General features: G+C 40.9%; 1 protein-coding gene across 1 annotated transcript in view; it reads right to left on the reverse strand.

Annotated features, from left to right (window-relative positions):
* The window catches only part of suds3 (SDS3 homolog, SIN3A corepressor complex component), a 72,510-nt gene that overhangs the window by 10,862 nt on the left and 43,677 nt on the right, over nucleotides 1–17,971 (reverse strand). The window contains exons 5-12 of the mRNA XM_073065450.1: nucleotides 17,880–17,951; nucleotides 16,836–16,855; nucleotides 14,516–14,672; nucleotides 13,242–13,337; nucleotides 9,971–10,032; nucleotides 9,442–9,516; nucleotides 8,988–9,009; nucleotides 8,736–8,841 (exon numbers count right to left, since the gene is read on the reverse strand). Coding sequence (XP_072921551.1) covers nucleotides 8,736–8,841; nucleotides 8,988–9,009; nucleotides 9,442–9,516; nucleotides 9,971–10,032; nucleotides 13,242–13,337; nucleotides 14,516–14,672; nucleotides 16,836–16,855; nucleotides 17,880–17,951 — 610 coding nt within the window. The remainder of the gene's footprint in view (nucleotides 1–8,735; nucleotides 8,842–8,987; nucleotides 9,010–9,441; nucleotides 9,517–9,970; nucleotides 10,033–13,241; nucleotides 13,338–14,515; nucleotides 14,673–16,835; nucleotides 16,856–17,879; nucleotides 17,952–17,971) is intronic.

Consider the following 17,971-nt stretch of genomic DNA (forward strand, 5'->3'; position numbering starts at 1 on the left):
CTCTTAGTCGAGGAAAACTGTCTTGTGGGTTAGGGCATATTCATCTGCGAACCTGGCAAATTCTGATATGGACTTATTCGGCTTCTTGTTCAAATACATCCGGATATCATCCGAAACACAACCTTTAAATTCCTCAGTCAGAATTAACTCCCTGAAATGCCAAAAATCCTCTTACACCCTTTCTGCCGCACACCAGCAATCCAAGAGCACACCCTTCTCATAGGCAAATTCTGCATATGTCTGATTCCACACTTTCTTTAAATCTTTGAACTTTTGTCTATAGGCCTCAGGTACCAATTCGTAGGTCCGAAGAATGCCTGTTTTACTTCCTCGTAATTCTCATACTCCTCCTCCTCTGCAGACAATGCCGCATATGCCCATTGTGCCTTCTCTTTTAACACACTTTGTAACAACGCCACCCACTGATCTCTGGGCCACTTCTGATTCACTGCCACCTTTTCAAAATGCAAGAAATAACTATCAACTTCCATTTCTTCGAACAGAGGTATTAACCTAATCTCCCTACTAACATTAAACCTCTCCTCTTGGTCTACCCCTTGAGCTCTTCTCACTTGACTTAACTTCTCCATGTCCAGCTCATGCTGCCTCTGTTTCTCCTTCTCACTTTCAGCTTTCATGCTCCCTCTGCTTTTCAGCTCTTTCCTTCTCCTTTTCAGCTGCTTCCAGCTGTTTTATCCCACGTTCATGCTCCCTCTTCTTCTCTTCCGCGTCTAGCCTCAATTTTTCCAACTCTAACTGAACCGTCCCACTAGCTGGTACCTTTTCAGGGGTAGGTTCCACTACCTCAGCCGAAAACACCTCCTTATTAACATAATATTGAGCTATGGCCCTCTGTATCTCCCACTTTTTCATTGACGACTTCAGCTCTGTGAGTTTTAATCTTTTCGCAATATTTACCAAGTCCGACTTTGTGGCATCCTCTAGCGCCTCCGGAGTCGGGTTTTTTGTAAATTCATCTACGTCCATCTTTGCTGGTTTCCCGCGCAACCAGATCCAAGTCTGGACTTAAAAGCCCGATTTACTGGCCCTCCAATTTGGTATCAAATCTCGAGACGAGGCCCCAAGTTGTTACGAACCCCGTAACTGGGTATCTTACCAGCAAAGGTAGGAGTATCCGTTGAAGTCTGATGATACTATTTTTAACAGTATTTATTAGTAAAAAGACACAAAAATAATATCAATGCAAATATACAGATAATATACGTCATCAATACTAAACCTAAAAGTGCGGGTATAATAATAATCAATAAGAAATAAGCTCTATCGTTGTCTAGGGGATAATGAATTGTCCGATGGAAATATAAAGTTCAGTTCAGTTCATACAGGCTGCGGTAGTTGCTGATCACTGTGTTGCAATTGTTGGAGAGGGAGAGAGAGAGAGAGAGAGAGAGTAACTTGCCGACTTTCTTTTTACGATCTTGATCTGTATCCATCCTTTAGCTAGACCGTTCCGTGGAGGACTCGTCACTCAGGCAAGAGTGGACACCCACACAAGCCCCCACCGGTCTCGTAGCATCTCTCCTGGTGCGTCTGAGGGGTGTTCCCCAGACCCTACTTTTATCCCCACTCACGGGGTCTCAGATGTCAATCAGGTTGGGATGATGCAATCCCTCAACCAGACCACTCTGGTTGCCCCCTGAGGGGTTTCAATGAATAGAACAGTACTCAATACACAATTCCTTCTCCAAGAGACAATAGCAGTCATCTCTTTCTTTGTCAAAAGGAGACATTCCACCTTTGTGTATCCCTGCGTTGTCTCTCTCTCATTACTGACATGCTGTGTATCTCTCTCATTTCCTGGGTATCAGACCTGAAATAATAGCGATTTTGCGATTCTCCCAAAAAAAAAGGGGGGGGGGGGGACATTGGTGATTCTGTACCCTTCTGCCCATCAGAGTTGCTCCTCATTCGTAACATTACCAAGATTATCCACTGGGTGCCCCTCAATGCTTCTCAACATTCACCATATCATGAAAGATCCAATCTTGGCCTCAATAGAATGTTAACCTTCTCCCCCCTCTGTCATATCTCATAATTAAAATGCATGCCACTCTCTACTGTTAAAAAATGAAATTACTCCACCTCCATAACCTCTGGGGTAGAGAAGCCCAAAAAGATTCAAAAGCTTCAGTGAGCATTTGAAATGAATGGCCCTTATTGTGAAATCATGGCCCCAATTTACGACCTTAACCAAGTGAAAGTAACCTTTCAGCATCCATCCTATCAAATTGCTTCAGAAGCTATGGTTTGGTCAGATCACCTCTCAAAAGTATAAACAAAACTACTGAACCTTTCTTTGTACACCAACCCCTTCATCCCAGGTATCAACCTTGGTGAACTTCCACTTAATTGCCCCTATTACAAGCATATCCTTCTTTAGAGAGCAAATCTGATGGCAGTTCTCATGAGTCAACAAGTAGAGAAAACTGATAAATTCAGCCACTCAAATATTTTAGCAAGTTCTGTATTGTGACTGTACCAGCACAGAAATCCACCTTTTACTACAAATGAAATAGCTAAACAATGTATTAAGAACCAGTGAGTTTGACTTCAGAAACTCATTTCTTTACTGAGGATTACAGGGTCATACCTTAACACTACCTTTGCTTATTTTAAACTCCCTATTTAATTAGTAAATTCATAGAAACAAGTAAATGCTTCCCTAAACCGATTTTCTTCACATTTTGACAAAAACATTTTCAGGCATTTTTCTTTCATGAAGTTCCAGAAAGGAGAACTTGAGCCTTTAAATTACTATAGCTAATACTCGCAGCCTATGTACACATCAACAATACCTATAAGGAAAACAATCAAGACAATCAGGTCACTATTCTGAGAAGTTTAACTATGGACAGCAGGAAGAGATGTACAAGATGAAGACTGAGGGACGTCAGCAAGTTAGACCAGCGCGAAGAGTTTAAAAGGAATGAGTTTTTTCTTCAACAGTTTGATCGAGGGATAACTGCGCAAGCGCATGGACATCACTGAGCTACACCAGCACGAAGGATTTAAAAGGAGACAGTTTTTACAGCGGGTGACAGAGTAGAGGTAGACAGAGTAGGAGGGCCTTGGCTCAATGGGGTTTAGGTGATAACAGGTTAGGTCAGGCAGGTTACCTCTGAAGAATAGAAACAGGAAGTATGTCTGTGAGGCCGGTGTTCTGTTCTGGGTGTCAGCCAGACTCCAAGCCTCTCAGATGGCTACATCTGCGCCAGGTGCGTCAAGCTGCAGCTCCTTAGGGACCATGTTACGGAACTGGAGCTGCAGCTCAGTGATCATCGTCTGGTCAGGGAAAGTGAGATGGTGATAGAGAGGAGCTATGGGCAAGTAGTCACACCGGGGCCTCGAGAGACAGATAAGTGGGTAACAGTCAGGAGAGGGAAGGGCAAGAGTCAGATACTAGTGAGTACCCCTGTGATTGTCCCCCTTAACATTAAGTACTCCTCTTTGGATACTGTTGGGGGGACGGCCTAACTGGGGGAATCAACACTGGTTGTACACACACAGTCTGGCCCTGCGGCTCAGAAGGGTAGGGAAAGAGGGCAGCAGTAATAAGGGACTCTATAATTAGGGGATCAGACAGGCAACTCTGTGGACGCAGGAAAAAAACACGGATGGTAGTTTGCCTCCCAGGTGCCAGGGTCCGCGATGTTTCTGATATCCTGAAGTGGGAAGGTGAACAGCCAGAGATCATGGTACATATTGGTACCAACAACATATGTAGGAAAAGGGAGGAGGTCCTGAAAACAGACGACAGGGAGTTAGGAAGGAAGTTGAGAAGCAGGACCTCAAAGGTAGTAATCTCTGGATTACTGCCTGTGCCACGCGACAGTGAGTATAGGAATAGAGTGAGGTGGAGGATAAATGCATGGCTGAGGGATTGGAGCAGGGGTCATGGATTCAGATTTCTGGATCATTGGGACCTCTTTTGGGGCAGGCTTGACCTGTACGAAAAGGACAGGTTGCACTTCAATCCAAGGGGGACCAATATCCTAGCGGGGAGATTTGCTAAGGCTATTGGGGAGAGTTTAAACTAGAATTGCTGAGGGGTGGGAACCAAACTGAAGAGACGGAGGAAGGGGCTGTTGGCTCACAAATAGAGAAAGCTTGAAGACAGTGCGAGAAGGAGGATAGGCAGGTGATAGAGAAGGGATGCGTTCAGACCGATGGTTTGAGATGCATCTATTTTAATGCAAAAAGCATCATGAACAGATAGGTATATGGACAGGAAAGGAATGAAGGTTTATGGGCTGAGAGTGGGCCAGTGGGACTAGGTGAGAGTAATCGTTCGGCAAGGACTAGAAGGGCCGAGATGGCCTGTTTCCGTGCTGTAATTGTTATATGGTTATGGTTATAACAAAGCAGATGAGCTTAAAGCGTGGATTAGGACTTGCAGCTATGATATTGTGGCCATTACGGAGACTTGGCTAGCTCAGAGTCAGGAATGGTTGCTTAAGAGTGCCAGGCTTCAGATGTTTCAAAAAGGACAGGGAGGGACCAAAAGAGGTGGGTATGTGGCACTGCTGATCAGAGATAGTGTCACAGCTGCAGAAAAGGAGGAGTTATGGAGGGATTGTCTACTGAGTCTCTGTGGGTGGAAGTTCGAAACAGGAGGGGTCAATAACTCTACTGGGTGTTTTTTATTGCCCACCCAATAGTAACAGGGACATCGAGGAACAGATAAGGAAACAGATTCTGGAAAGTTGTAATAATAACAGGGTTGTCGCGGTGGGAGATTTTAATTTCCCAAATATTGATTGTCCTCTCCCTAGAGCAAAGGGTTTAGATGGGGTGGAGTTTGTTAGGTGTGTTCAGGAAGGTTTCCCGACACAATATGTAGATAAGCCGACAAGAGGAGAGGCTGTACCTGATCTGGTAGTAGGAAATGAACCTGGTTATGCGTCAGGTCTCTCAATGGGAGAGCATTTTGGAGATAGTGATCACAATTCTACCTCCTTTATCATAGCATCGGAGAGGGAGAGAAACAGACAGGTTAGGAATGTGTTTAATTGGAGTAAGGGGAAATATGAAGCTATCAGGCAGGAACTGGGAAGCATAAATTGGGAACAGATGTTCTCAGGGGAATGTACAGCAGAAATGTGGCAAATGCTCAGGGGATATTTGCGTGGCACTCTGCATAGGTACTTTCCAATGAGACAAGGAGAGGATGGTAGGGTACAAGAACCATGGTGTACAAAGGCTGTTGAAAATCTAGTCAAGGTTCAAAAAACTAGGTAATGATAGAGATCTAGAAAATTCTAAGGCTAGCAGGAAGGAGCTTAAGAAAGAAACTAGGAAAGCCAGAAGGGGCCATGAAAAGGCCTTGATGGACAGGATTAAGGAAAACCCTAAGGCATTCTATAAATATGTGAAGAGCAAGAGGATAAGATGTGAGAGAGTGGGACCAATCAAGTGTGACAGTGGAAAAGTGTATATGGAACCAGAGGAGACAGCAGAGATACTTAATGAATATTTTGCTTCAGTATTCACAGTATTGGCAATTGTAAGGACGACTTACAGCGGATTGAAAAGCTTGAGCATATAGACATTAAGAAAGAGGATGTGCTGGAGCTTTTGGAAAGCATCAAGTTGGGTAAGTTTTCGGGACCAGATGAGATGTAGCCCAGGCTACTGTGGGAGGCGAGGGAGGAGACTGCTGAACCTCTGGCGATGATCTTTGCATCATCAATGGAGAGGTTCCGGAGGATTGGAGGGTTGCAGGTGTTGTTCCCTTATTCAAGTAAGGGAGTAGAGATAGCCCAGGAAATTATAGACCAGTGAGTCTTACTTCAGTGGTTGGTAAGTTGATGGAGAAGATCCTGAGAGGCAGGATTTATGAACAGTTGGAGAGGCATAATATGATTAGGGATAGTCAGCATGGCCTTGTCAAAGGCAGGTCGTGCATTAGGAGCCTGATTGAATTTTTTGAGGATGTCACTAAACACAATGATGAAGATAGAATGCAGCATACATGGATTTCAGCAAGGTATTTGATAAGGTACCCCCATGCAAGGCTTATTAAGAAAGTAAGGAGCCATGGGATCCAAGGGGACCTTGCTTTGTGGATCCAGAATTGGCTTGCTCACTGAAGGCAAAGAGTGGTTGTAGACGGGTCATATTCTGCATGGAAGTCGGTGAACAGTGGTGTGCTTCAGGGATCTGTTCTGGGATCCCTTCTCTTCGTGCTTTTTATAAATGACCCGGATGAGGAAGAGGAGGGATGGGTTAGTAAATTTGCTGATGACACAAAGGTTAGGGGGTGTTGTGGATAGTGTGGAGGGCTGTCAGAGGTTACACCAGGACATTGATAGGATGCAAAACTGGGCTGAGAAGTGGCAGATGGAGTTCAACTCAGATAAGTGTGAGGTGGTTCATTTTGGTAGGTCAAATATGATGGCAGAATATAGTATTAATGGTAAGACTCTTGGCAGTGTGGAGGATCAGAGGGATCTTGGGGTCTGAAAGCTGCTGCGCAGGTTGACTCTGTGGTTAAAAAGGCATACGGTACATTGGCCTTCATCAACTGTGGGATTGAGTTCAAGAGTCGAGAGGTAATGTTACAGCTTTTTAGTACCCTGATCAGAGTCAGACCCCACTTGGGAGTATTGTGCTCAGTTCTGGTCACCTCACTACAGGAAGGATATGGAAACTATAGAAAGGGTTCAGAGGAGATTTACAAGGATGTTGCCTGGATTGGGGAGCATACCTTATGATAATAGGTTGAGTGAACTCGGCCTTTTCTCCTTAGAGTAGCAGAGGATGAGAGGTGACCTGATAGAGGTGTATAAGATGATGAACGGCATTGATCGTGTGGATAGTCAGAGGCTTCTTCCCAGGGCTGAAACGGCTAACACAAGAGGGCACAGTTTTAAGGTGCTTGGAAGTAGGTACAGAGAAGATGTCGGGTAAGTTGTTTTTTTTAAAACGCAGAGACCGTTGAGTGTATGGAATGGGCTTCCGGCAACAGTGGTAGAGGCAGATACAATAGGGTCTTTTAAGAGACTCCTGGATAGGTACATGGAGTTCAGAAAAATAGAGGGCTATGGGTAACCCCAAATTTGTAAAGTAAGTACATGTTCAGCACAGCTTTGTGGGCCAAAGGGCCTGTATTGTGCTGTAGGTTTTCTACGTTTCTATGTCTCTATCTGGAAAAAGTGTGTTCACATCACCATCTAGTGGTCTTTTTATTTTAAATCTGGGAAGTAGCAAATGGATTAAAAAAAACAAAATGTTCACACAATTTAAGGACTTGGATCCACTTCAACTTGCCTACCAGCACAACATGTCCACAGCAGATGCCATTTCTTCACTCAACCTTAGAACATATGGACAACAAAGATGCATATAATCAGGATGCTCTTTATTGACTAAAGCTCAGCAATCAATACTATCATCCCCTCAAAGCTAACCAATAAACTCCAATACCTCCATGTGCAATTGGAACCTCGATTTCCTCATTTGCGGACCCCAGTCACTTCGGATTGGCAACAACATCTCCTCCACGATTACCATCAGCACAGGTGCATCACAAGAATGTGTGTTTAGCCCTCTGCTCAACTTACTTCACACTAAAGACCGTGGTGAAGCACAGCTCCAAAGCCATATACAAGTCTGCTGGTGACACCATTATCATAAGTCGAATCAAAGGTGGTGACGAATCAACATGTAGGCAGCAAATTGACAATCTCACTAAGTGCTGCATAACAACAACCTGTTACTCATATCAGCAAGACCAAGGAGCTGATTATTGAATTCAGGAGAAGAAAACCAGAGATCCATGAGCTAGTCCTCATCAGAGAATCAGAAGTGGAGAGGGTCAGGAATATCAAATTCCTCAGCATTATTATTTCAGAGGACCTGTACTAGGTACAACACGTTAAGTGTAATTATGAAGAAAGCACAACAGTACCTCTACTTCCTTAGATGTTTGTTGAAGTTTTAAATGTCAAGCTGAATTTTTACAAACTTCTACAGATGTATGGTGGAGGGTATACTGACTAGCTGCATTACAGCCTCATATAGAAACACCAATGCCCTTGAATGGAAGATGCCCGTACAGCTCAGTACATCACAGGTAAAGCCCTCTCTACCACTGAGCACATCTATATGCAGCACTGTCACAGGAAAACATCATCCATCATCGAGGACCCCCACCATCCAGGCCATGCCCTCATCTAATTGCTGACATCAGGAAGTACAGGAGCTGCAGGACACACACAAGGTTCAGAAACAGTTATTACCCCTCAATCATCAGGCTCTTAAACCAGAGGGGATAACATCACTCAACTTCAGTTGCCCCATCACCAACCATTCAAATCATGTTCCCAATATTTGTTGCTTATTTATTATTACTACTTTTTATTTCTTTTTGTATTTGCACTGTCTGTTGTCTTTTGCACACTGGTTGTCCGCTATATTGGTGCAATTTTTCATTGATTCTATTATGGTTATTGAGAATGCCAACAAGAAAATGAATCTCATGGTTGTATGTAGTTGCATACTGTATATGCACTTTGGTAATAAATTTACTCTGAACTTTCAAATGTTTTAAAAATATTTTAGAAATTCAGGTAACCTCACCTGAATGATGACACCATCTTCCATGGTTTTAAAAATGTACAAGATGGTGCGTGTTAATCATGCATGCTCATTGAGTTAAATTATAACCACTGCAACAAAGGGAAATAAAGAAAAAATGCAAATTCCTTACTCACCATCTCTTATCATAATATAACTTCCCATCTTCTATCCGTGCTTCATATCTTTGTGCTGGTGATTCAGCAGGAGTGCTGGGAAGATGTTCAGGAGAAGACGGAGATGCTATTGAAAAAAACACAATGAGTTAGGGTACACACTGGTGCAACAACAAACATGATTCACTGTTTCTTCTGTGGAATATTTTGTAAAGCATTGTGTAACCTCACAACTGAATATATGATTTTTTTTTATATATATATAAAAAATACCTGGTCTTTTCGGAGATTTAAGCTGCAAAATAAAATAAAATAGGTTATTTCCTTTGATAGTTAAACTCATTCAGACCCCTGACCACTTGGCATAAACCCAGAATAAATTTGCACCATTGTTTTGGAGGTGATTGACTATTATGGCAATCTTCAGTTACCAGAACATAAAAGAATCCTGCTATATAGCTAAAATATTTCAAATAACTTGTTAATCAAAACTTTCTTTCAGGCAAAATCTGGCCCAACCCTCATGCCAGACTAATGTGTTACTAAAATAACCCAATCTTCCAGAAGTTCATTTGCCAACAGCAGCCTGCTTGACACGCGGAAAATCCACAACTTTCAATGGCATAAAAATCTCGCCATTTCAGCTGGTACTAAATCAACTGATCTTTTACTTTAGCCAAGTCTTGCTTCAGAATATACACAGTAGATAAAAACCAATGATCGACACCTGTGAAAGGTGTGTGCAAACATGTCCAGTAACTGATGGTAGACATTGAATTTTCTGCGCAAGCATTTTTAGTTGCTGGAAGACAAAAGAATGTTTTGCATATTGATCACATTGTATGCAAAAATCTAGGGTTCTCATCATAAAATTTAAGAGAGTATTGCTAATATTTTCCACTTTTTAAGTGACATTGTCAAAAGGTACCATTTTTACCGACCCCATTTTAATTCTGGTTGAACTAACATCAACCAGGTAGCATTCCAATTCATAAGATGCTTGAATATGCAACACGTTTTGTTTGTAAATACTCTTAACACGTTGATTAGTAGTGGAAGCCGGTAGATTGAGGGAATTTAAGAGGCTTTTACATAAACACTTGAATATAAAGGGATTGGAGGAATATAGATGATAAAAAAGGAGGTTGAGCATAAATTGGTATCAAGATTAGCAAACCCTGGGCTAAACGGTCAGGCCCAGGGCTGTATGTTCTAACACATAATCACTTAATTATCTCACTTTTACAGTAAGTCACCTTATTGAGAGTTCGCAGATCTTCCATTATCTGTTCATCTGTTAACAAGTAATTTAACTGCGGTACTTATTGTTAAGCAGAACACACCATAGTGCCTTCTAAGATTCAAATATCACACTATAGTAAAAAGATAGCTTCCAAGAAATAGTCTTGCTTGTTTATCTTCTCTTTTACATCTTATCAACTATCACTTCCAAGCCTCATTTTATGGTCAATCAGAAACATCCATCCACTTGAGAAAAAAGCGCTCATACATGAAATTAGTGTAGGTAACTGGATTAACAACCGGGCCTCAAGGGAAACCAGAATATTAACTGATGACTCCCAAATGAAACCTTAACGTGTGAAATTTACAGTACATACACTGTAATGCCTGTTGCAGTGATGGTGTGGGTCTCATTGGCAAATCAAAACCTCTTATTCTCTTATTGTTATGCCTTTCTCAAGCATCTCAATTTGCATCAACACTCGTCACATTTAAAAATCCACTGCTTTTGCCTACACTTTTGAATATACCACTGAAAGATGTTTCCTCCCAAATGTATGCCATCTTAATGAAATTGTCTTATTAATTGCCACCTAAATGTATGCCAACTTAACAGAGAACCTAAATTTAGTTTTTTTTGCAACTTCCCCTGTCCTATTTTACCTGTCTGCAGTTGGCTACATTAGCTGCCTCCAGCATTTTTTCCCTGTCATCAAGCTAGATCCTATTGTCAATCCAATCATAGGTGGCGAAATCAATGACTTCTCCTGTACCCATAGTCATCCTTGGAGCTCTCACCACAATCCCCTGCTCAGGTTTTCCATATAACAAATTCGAAAAGGGTGAAAATAGGACTGAAGGTGTTGTATTTGAATGCACTCAGTATACAGATTAAGGTAAATGAACTTGCAGCACAGTTGCAGATTGGTAGGTATGGTGTTGTAGGCATCACTGAATTGTAGCTGAAAGAAGATTACAGCTGGGAGCTTAATGTCCAAGGATACACATTGTATCAAAAAGACAGACAGGATGGCAGACAGGGTGGCATTGCTCTGTTGGTTAAAAAAAAATGATATCAAATAATTAGAAAGAGGAGGCATAGGGTCGGAAAGTGTTTAATCATTGTGGTTAAAGCTAAGGAATTGCGAGGATAAAAAGACCCGGATGGAAGTTGTATACAGACACCAAACAGAAGTAAGGATGTGGCCTACTAATTACAACAGGAGATTGAAAACTCATGCCAAAAGGGCAATGTTGCAATAGTCATGGGGGACTTCAATATGCAGGTAGATAGGGAAAATCAGGTTGGAGCTGGATTACAGGAGAGGGAATATCTAGAATGCCCCATGAAATGGCATTTTAGAGCAGTTCATAGTGGAGCCCACTTGAGATTCAGCTATTCTGCATTGGGTGTTGTGCATTGAACTAGAATTGATTAGAGACCATAAAGGTAAAAGAACTCCAAAGGGCAAGTGATCATGATATGATTGAATTCACCCTGAAATTTCAGAAGAGGCTAAAGTCAGATGTATCAGTATTATAGTGGAGTAAAGAGAATTACAGAGCCATGAGAGAGGAGTTGGCGAGAATTATGCTAAAACTGGATGAGGTTCAAAGGAGGTTCAAGAAAATAATTCCAGGATTGAATGGGTTGTCATATGAAGAGCGTTTGATGACTCTGGGCCTGTATTCACTGGAATTCAGAAGAATGAGGGGTGACCTCATTGAAACTTATCAAATGGTGAAAGGCCTTAATACAGTGGATGTGGAGAGGATGTTTCCTATGGTGAGAGAGTCTAAGACCAGAGGACATGGCATTAGAATAGAGGGCGTCCTTTTAGGTTGGAGATGAGGAGGAATTTCTTTTGTCACGGTGGTGAACCTGTGGAATTATTTGCTTCAGGCAGCTGTTGAGGTCAAGTCTATGTATATTTAAGGCAGGGGCTAATAGATTCTTGATTGGTCAGGGTGGGCATGAAGGGATACAGGGAGAAGGCAGGAGATTGGGGCAGAAAGGAAAATTGAATCAACCATAATGAAATGGCAGAGCAGACTCGACAGGCCAAATGGCCTAATTCTGCTCCGGTATCTTATGGTTTTATTTCCATACTCTGCCCGTGATAACAATCTGAGTGGAATGTCATTGATAACCTTTGGCAGCACCATCTCTCTTAATCCCTTTACTGTGCCTAATTAAGTGGTTTGGCTTTTGTCCAACACTGACAGTCAAAGAAAAAGGTTACTTCCAATACCGTCACTAAGATTGCATTTAGTTACTCACACAATTGCATTAACAATTTTAATTCTTTTCCATGCAACTGTTTGAAAACAAATCATATTGCTCACAGCTAAAACTTAATGTCACATTTGACCTAGAGGCAAGTTTCAAGCTGCAACATCACCAAGACATGTTTCTATTTACACAAAGTTGCCTACTTCATTCCATCTGCTATTGAAAACATCACCCATGCATTTATTACATAAGATTTCAACATTCCAATGCACTCTGTTACATGCCTTCACCTTTCATAAACTTAAGCTCATCCAAAAAATAAATGCCCATGTCCTAACTTGCAAAATGTCCCATACACCCAGCACCTGATGATTCTATCTTACTGGAGCTTCTGGTTAAGTAGCCGCATTATTTTAAAATACTCATTGAATGAAATCCTTTTCTCATCATTGAAATCTTCTCCAGCTCACTGATCCTTAGAGATAATGTACATGGCTTATTCAACCCCAAGTAGCCACTGCACCACTGGTGGCTGTGCCTTCAACACTTGCATGCAGGCTCAGAAATCCCTCCTAATCTTTTTATTTACTTAGAGATATAGTGTAGAACAGACCCTTCCAGCCCAACTTGTAGCATCACCCAACAACCCACCTATTTAACACTAGCCTAATCACTGGACATTTTCAATGATGAATTATCTTACTAAACAGTATATCTTTGGACTGTAAAAGGAAAGCAGAGCACCAGGAGGAAACACACGTGGTTCACGGGGAGAACATAAAATCTCCTTACAGAAGTTGTTGGAATTGAACACTGCTCAAGCTGTAACAACATTGTGCTAACCATTACACTCCCATTTTCTGCCTTCCATTCCTCCCTTAAAAATTCCAGAAGTTTGCCCTCAACCAGTGAAGGTAGAGCTATTAGTGTTAGAACTACTCAATTCATATCTGTTACTCTAATCAATAACTCAAATATATCAAAACATTAATTCGCTACAATTATTTTCTGAATTATCCTGAAAGCAGATATTCTTTTTAATGAAAGGATATCAGGTGCAGGTTTTCGTCTTTTGTCTGGAATTGGAACAGGGTCATTAGGTCTCCTCCTTAGTTTCCTAGTCATTATTGGCTTTACCTCCATAGAATCTGCAATATACAGATGTTGTTAACAGTACTGAGGGCCACACCCCAAAAGTAATATTTACTGCACAAATATGCAACACTATTCATTCAGTCGGTTAATACTGAAAATGTAAATATATTAAAGTACATTTTATTCCCATACCATTCCCTCCCCTCCCACCCCATGTTCTAAACTGCAGTTACATTTTATACACAAGAGTAACAGCAGCTGTTGGAAATCCAGAGCAATGCACACAAAATGCTGGAGAAATTCAGCAAGTTAGGCAGCATCAATGAAGGGGAATAAATAGTCGATGTTTCAGGCAAGACCCTTCATCAAAACTGGAAAGAAAGGGGGCAAATGTCAGCATTAAAAGGCAGGGGGAAGGGAAGCAGTACAAACTGGCAAGTGATAAGTGAAACCAAGTGGGTGGATGGGGGAGGGGGAATGAAGTAAGAAACTGAGGAGATGGGTGGAAGAGGTAAAGGGCTGAGAAAAAAGGTATCTAAGAGATGACGACAATGGACTATGGAAGAAAGGGGGGGGGGAAGGAAACCAGAGGAGCTGATGGGCAGGTGAGGAGAAGTGAGACAGTAAGGGGGTAATCAGAATGGGGAATGGAAAATGGGGGGGGCGGGGGGGAAATTACTAGAAGTTAGAGAAATCAATGTACATGCCATCAGATTGGAGGCAACCCAGACACAATATCAAGTGTTTCTCTTCCAACCTGGGTTTGGCTTCATCACTGGGGTAGAGCAGGCCATGGACAGACATATCAGAATGAGAATGGAAAGTCAAATTGAATTGACCTGGAGATTCTGCCTTTTGCGACAGACGGAGAAAGGTGGTCAACATGCATCAGGTCTCACCAATGTAGAGAAGGCCGCATCCAGAGCACCAGATACAAGAGTTGACCCCAACAGGCTCACAGGTGAAGTGTTACCACACCTGGAAGGATGTTTCGGGACTCAGAATGGTGGTGAGGGAGGAGGTGAAGTGGCAGATGTGGCACTTGTCACGCTCGCCGGGATAAGTGCAGGAGAGAGATCAGTGGAGAGAGACAAGTGGACAATGGAGTCAATAACTTTTCATTCAATTTTTAAACATACTCTTACTCTGCTAGTATACTTTGTCAAAATCGAAGTCAAGGTCAGTTCTTCTTAGAGCACCCAAAGGAATATGAAATCTTAGTTCTACACACCTCCTGTGAGTTCCATTGTTAGCCTCTCATTCTCAATCATCTTTTTCTTTTCTTCTAACTCAGCAATGAGATTCTCTTTCAACTCAATCTTTTTATCTTCAAATTCCTTCACTGCTGCTTTCTTCTCTTTAATATAATTCCTTTCCACTTGTTCTGTCTGCAATAAGAAATGCTTTTGATGACCCATTATTTTTGAAAAATAGTCACTGAACCATAAAGCACAGAAAACAGTCCCTTCAGCCCAACATATCCATACTGACCAAGCTAGTGCTGTTTGCTTGTGTTTGGTCCACATCCTTCTCACAATGTATACATGTACTTGCGTGTATAACAATACTGTTGATTTGACTGCTCAATCCACAGTCCACTATACCACCAATTTTAGTGTCTCTACAAACTTATTAAATGTGCCACCTATTTCTGGATGAAAATCATTAATATTAATGACAAACAACAGGGGACTTAAGAGACCCAGAAATGTGCATAATTACTTATGCTTGGTTGTGCCATTTTCAATACTTTAGTTTTGGTCTTTGGCATTGCTCAGATTAACTAGGGCATGATTTATAAAGAAAACAAAAGATTAGTATTTCTGCTCAGTAACATAGAGGGTTTAACAGCATCACCTAAAACTGCTGGCTTACACTCTACCATTCAAAAGGTATGCCTTAATTTAGCAAATTTTTTGATAGAAATATGGGAGATACTATCTCTAGCTCATGCTCCAGGGTTAAAGTACCTTAAAAACATCAATTGATGAGTAAAACAGTTAACATTTGCCCCTTCCCTTGCTTCGATCTGTAACCCCTTCAATAGGATGTCCTCCCCTGTCCACAAATTGATCTACCAGATTAGTCACCTCCTTTCTTCCAAAAGGAATCATGTCCTTTTTGTGATTGTTATAAATCACTTGGATAAGGAAGTTGAGTGGAGGATTCATAAGTTTGAAGATACCGTGAAAGTTGGAGGTATTGTACATCATGCAGGAGGCTGGCGTGGGTTACATTTGGATAGGGACAGGGTGCAGAGTTGGATAGAGAAGTAGTAAATGGAGTTCAATCCAGGAAAGTTTGAAGGATAGAAAATTCAAACTTGAAGGCAGATTACAAGGTCAATAGGAGGATTTTTAGCAATATGGAGGAAGAGGGATCTTGAGGTCCATGTAAATAAATCCCACAAAGTTGATAGGGTGGTTAAGGAGACATATCACATGCTGACCTTCATCAGTTGGGGGACTGCGATCAATAGCCAAGAGGTAATACTACAGCTCTATAAAACTCCGGTTTGACCTCAAGTGGAGTATTGTGTTCATTTATGATTGCCTCAATTTTGGAAGGATGTGGAAACTTTAGAGAGGGTGCAGAGGAGATTTACCAGGATGCTGCCTGGATTAAAGAACATGTATTATGAAGAAAAGCTAAGTGAGCTGAGGCTATTTTCTTTGGAGAAACAGAGAATGAGAGATGACTTCATCAAGGTTTATATGATTATGAAAGGCTTACAGTGGACAGCCAGCATCTTTTTCCCCAGGGCAGTATTGGCCAATACCAAAGGAGATCCATTTAAAGTGATAATGGATATTATCACTAATGGAAATTGGAAAGCTTATGATAATGAAAAGCTTATGAGAGATATCAGAGACAGGGTTTTCTACTTAGAGAGTGATGGGTGCCTGGAACGCACAGCCAAGCTGATGGTAGGGGATGAAACATTAGGAACATTTAAGAGACTCTTATATCTTATATCTAAGGCACATGGAAAAAAAAATTGAGGGTTAAGGACTGTATAGGAGACAATGATTACATTGATCATGATGTAGGCTGATATATGTCAGTACAACATTGTGAGCTGAAAGGCCCATACTGTGCTGTACTGCTCTATGTTCTGTTATTGGGATTGTGATAAATGAAAACCCAACTTTCAGGTGACATGAGGGGCTCCCATATCTGCTTTGTTGGTTCATCTGCAGTGTATTTTGGACAGCGTTTAACCACTAAAGATCATATACTTTCAATTTTATATCTATGCTCTATACACTCATTGTTAAAGTCATACTATGCCAGCTCCCACTAAAGCAACCTGTTTTCAGACTTCTGACAATATTTTTCAACAGATGTTAAGTTTGTGAGAAATACATTTCTTTTCCTCTTCAGGGACTTAAAACCACCCAGAACAAAAAAATATAAACAGTTGCCTAAAAGTTGAATCCCACCATCACGTAACAACGCAGTAGTCTCAAGTAGAGAAAATCTTAATGCATCAATTGTTAAGATCTTTTAACTGAATTGGGAGGGGAATATTTAAGTTGCAGAACACCTACCTCCAGTTGCAGAAAAAGCTCTGGAGAAAAAGAAAACAAAATCATCATGTCAATGACATACACTTGAAGTTGTTAGCTGATGTGCCTAAATTCAGCAATGTAAAGTTTTCAAGTTTCCTAAGTTTACTTAGAAATGAATCATACAACAGAATATTCAAAAATAACAGTGATGCTAATTCCCCTGTCTACTTTTATGCACAAATGCTGCAGCAGCTTTAGAAATGCGCCAATACAAGACTAAGGACCAACCCAACATCTTTTATGTGAGATGGACTGCTCTGTATTGTTAAATTTAAGAAAACACTAACACGCTGTCTAGGTCAACATTGAGCAATTTGAAGCTGCTGAACAAAGTATTAGATCATTGCAGAATGTAAGTTCCTGCCAATTTCAGATCAGTTACCTTGTCAAATGACAAGGTAGACATTTATTACTTATAATCAGCTTCTGGCTCTAAAAATCAAATATTGCATTTGTGAAAAATTAGAAAATAATAATATTGTTTTTTGCCTCCTTTTGTCTGTGTTAACCAAAACATTTGATATGGATCTCACAATGAATTCAACACATTGTAACCAGCATCTTTTTTTTTACTGCTACAAAAAGTCCAACTTGTTACAGGGATTCACAGATGTTCGGCCATATTCACATGCACAATTAATGCATTTTCATCAATTTCTTACTCAAACTTTAGTATCTAAATATACCATGCCATAATAAATTAATGATCTACTTAACAATATCAATTAGTAAAATAAAGTACATACAACATTCTTAATTTTTTAACAAATGACATTTCTTTACAGATACCAATGTAAAATATAAACTTAGCCATTAAGACAATCAGCAGCTTTTGCCAGTGGCCAAATTTAAGATTAGCTGTGACCAGATTAAGTTAATTTCTAATACCTTGAAGACCTATTTGCTGACGTCTGGAGCAGTGAAATATTAATGAAAACAATAATCTGTGGCTGCGGGAGATAAAGAAAAAAATTGTGGGAACAAAGCAAATAATTTTCATCTTAAATACCGAGTAAAACAAACCTGCATTTCGTATTCTTTCCTTGTATTGTTGATCTAGTTTCTTCATCCTTTTCTGATACTCCTGCAAAGTGCCTACAATAGAAAGACATATT

This window comes from Hemitrygon akajei, chromosome 14 (genome assembly GCF_048418815.1).
Source record: "Hemitrygon akajei chromosome 14, sHemAka1.3, whole genome shotgun sequence".
Classification (NCBI taxonomy): domain Eukaryota; kingdom Metazoa; phylum Chordata; class Chondrichthyes; order Myliobatiformes; family Dasyatidae; genus Hemitrygon; species Hemitrygon akajei.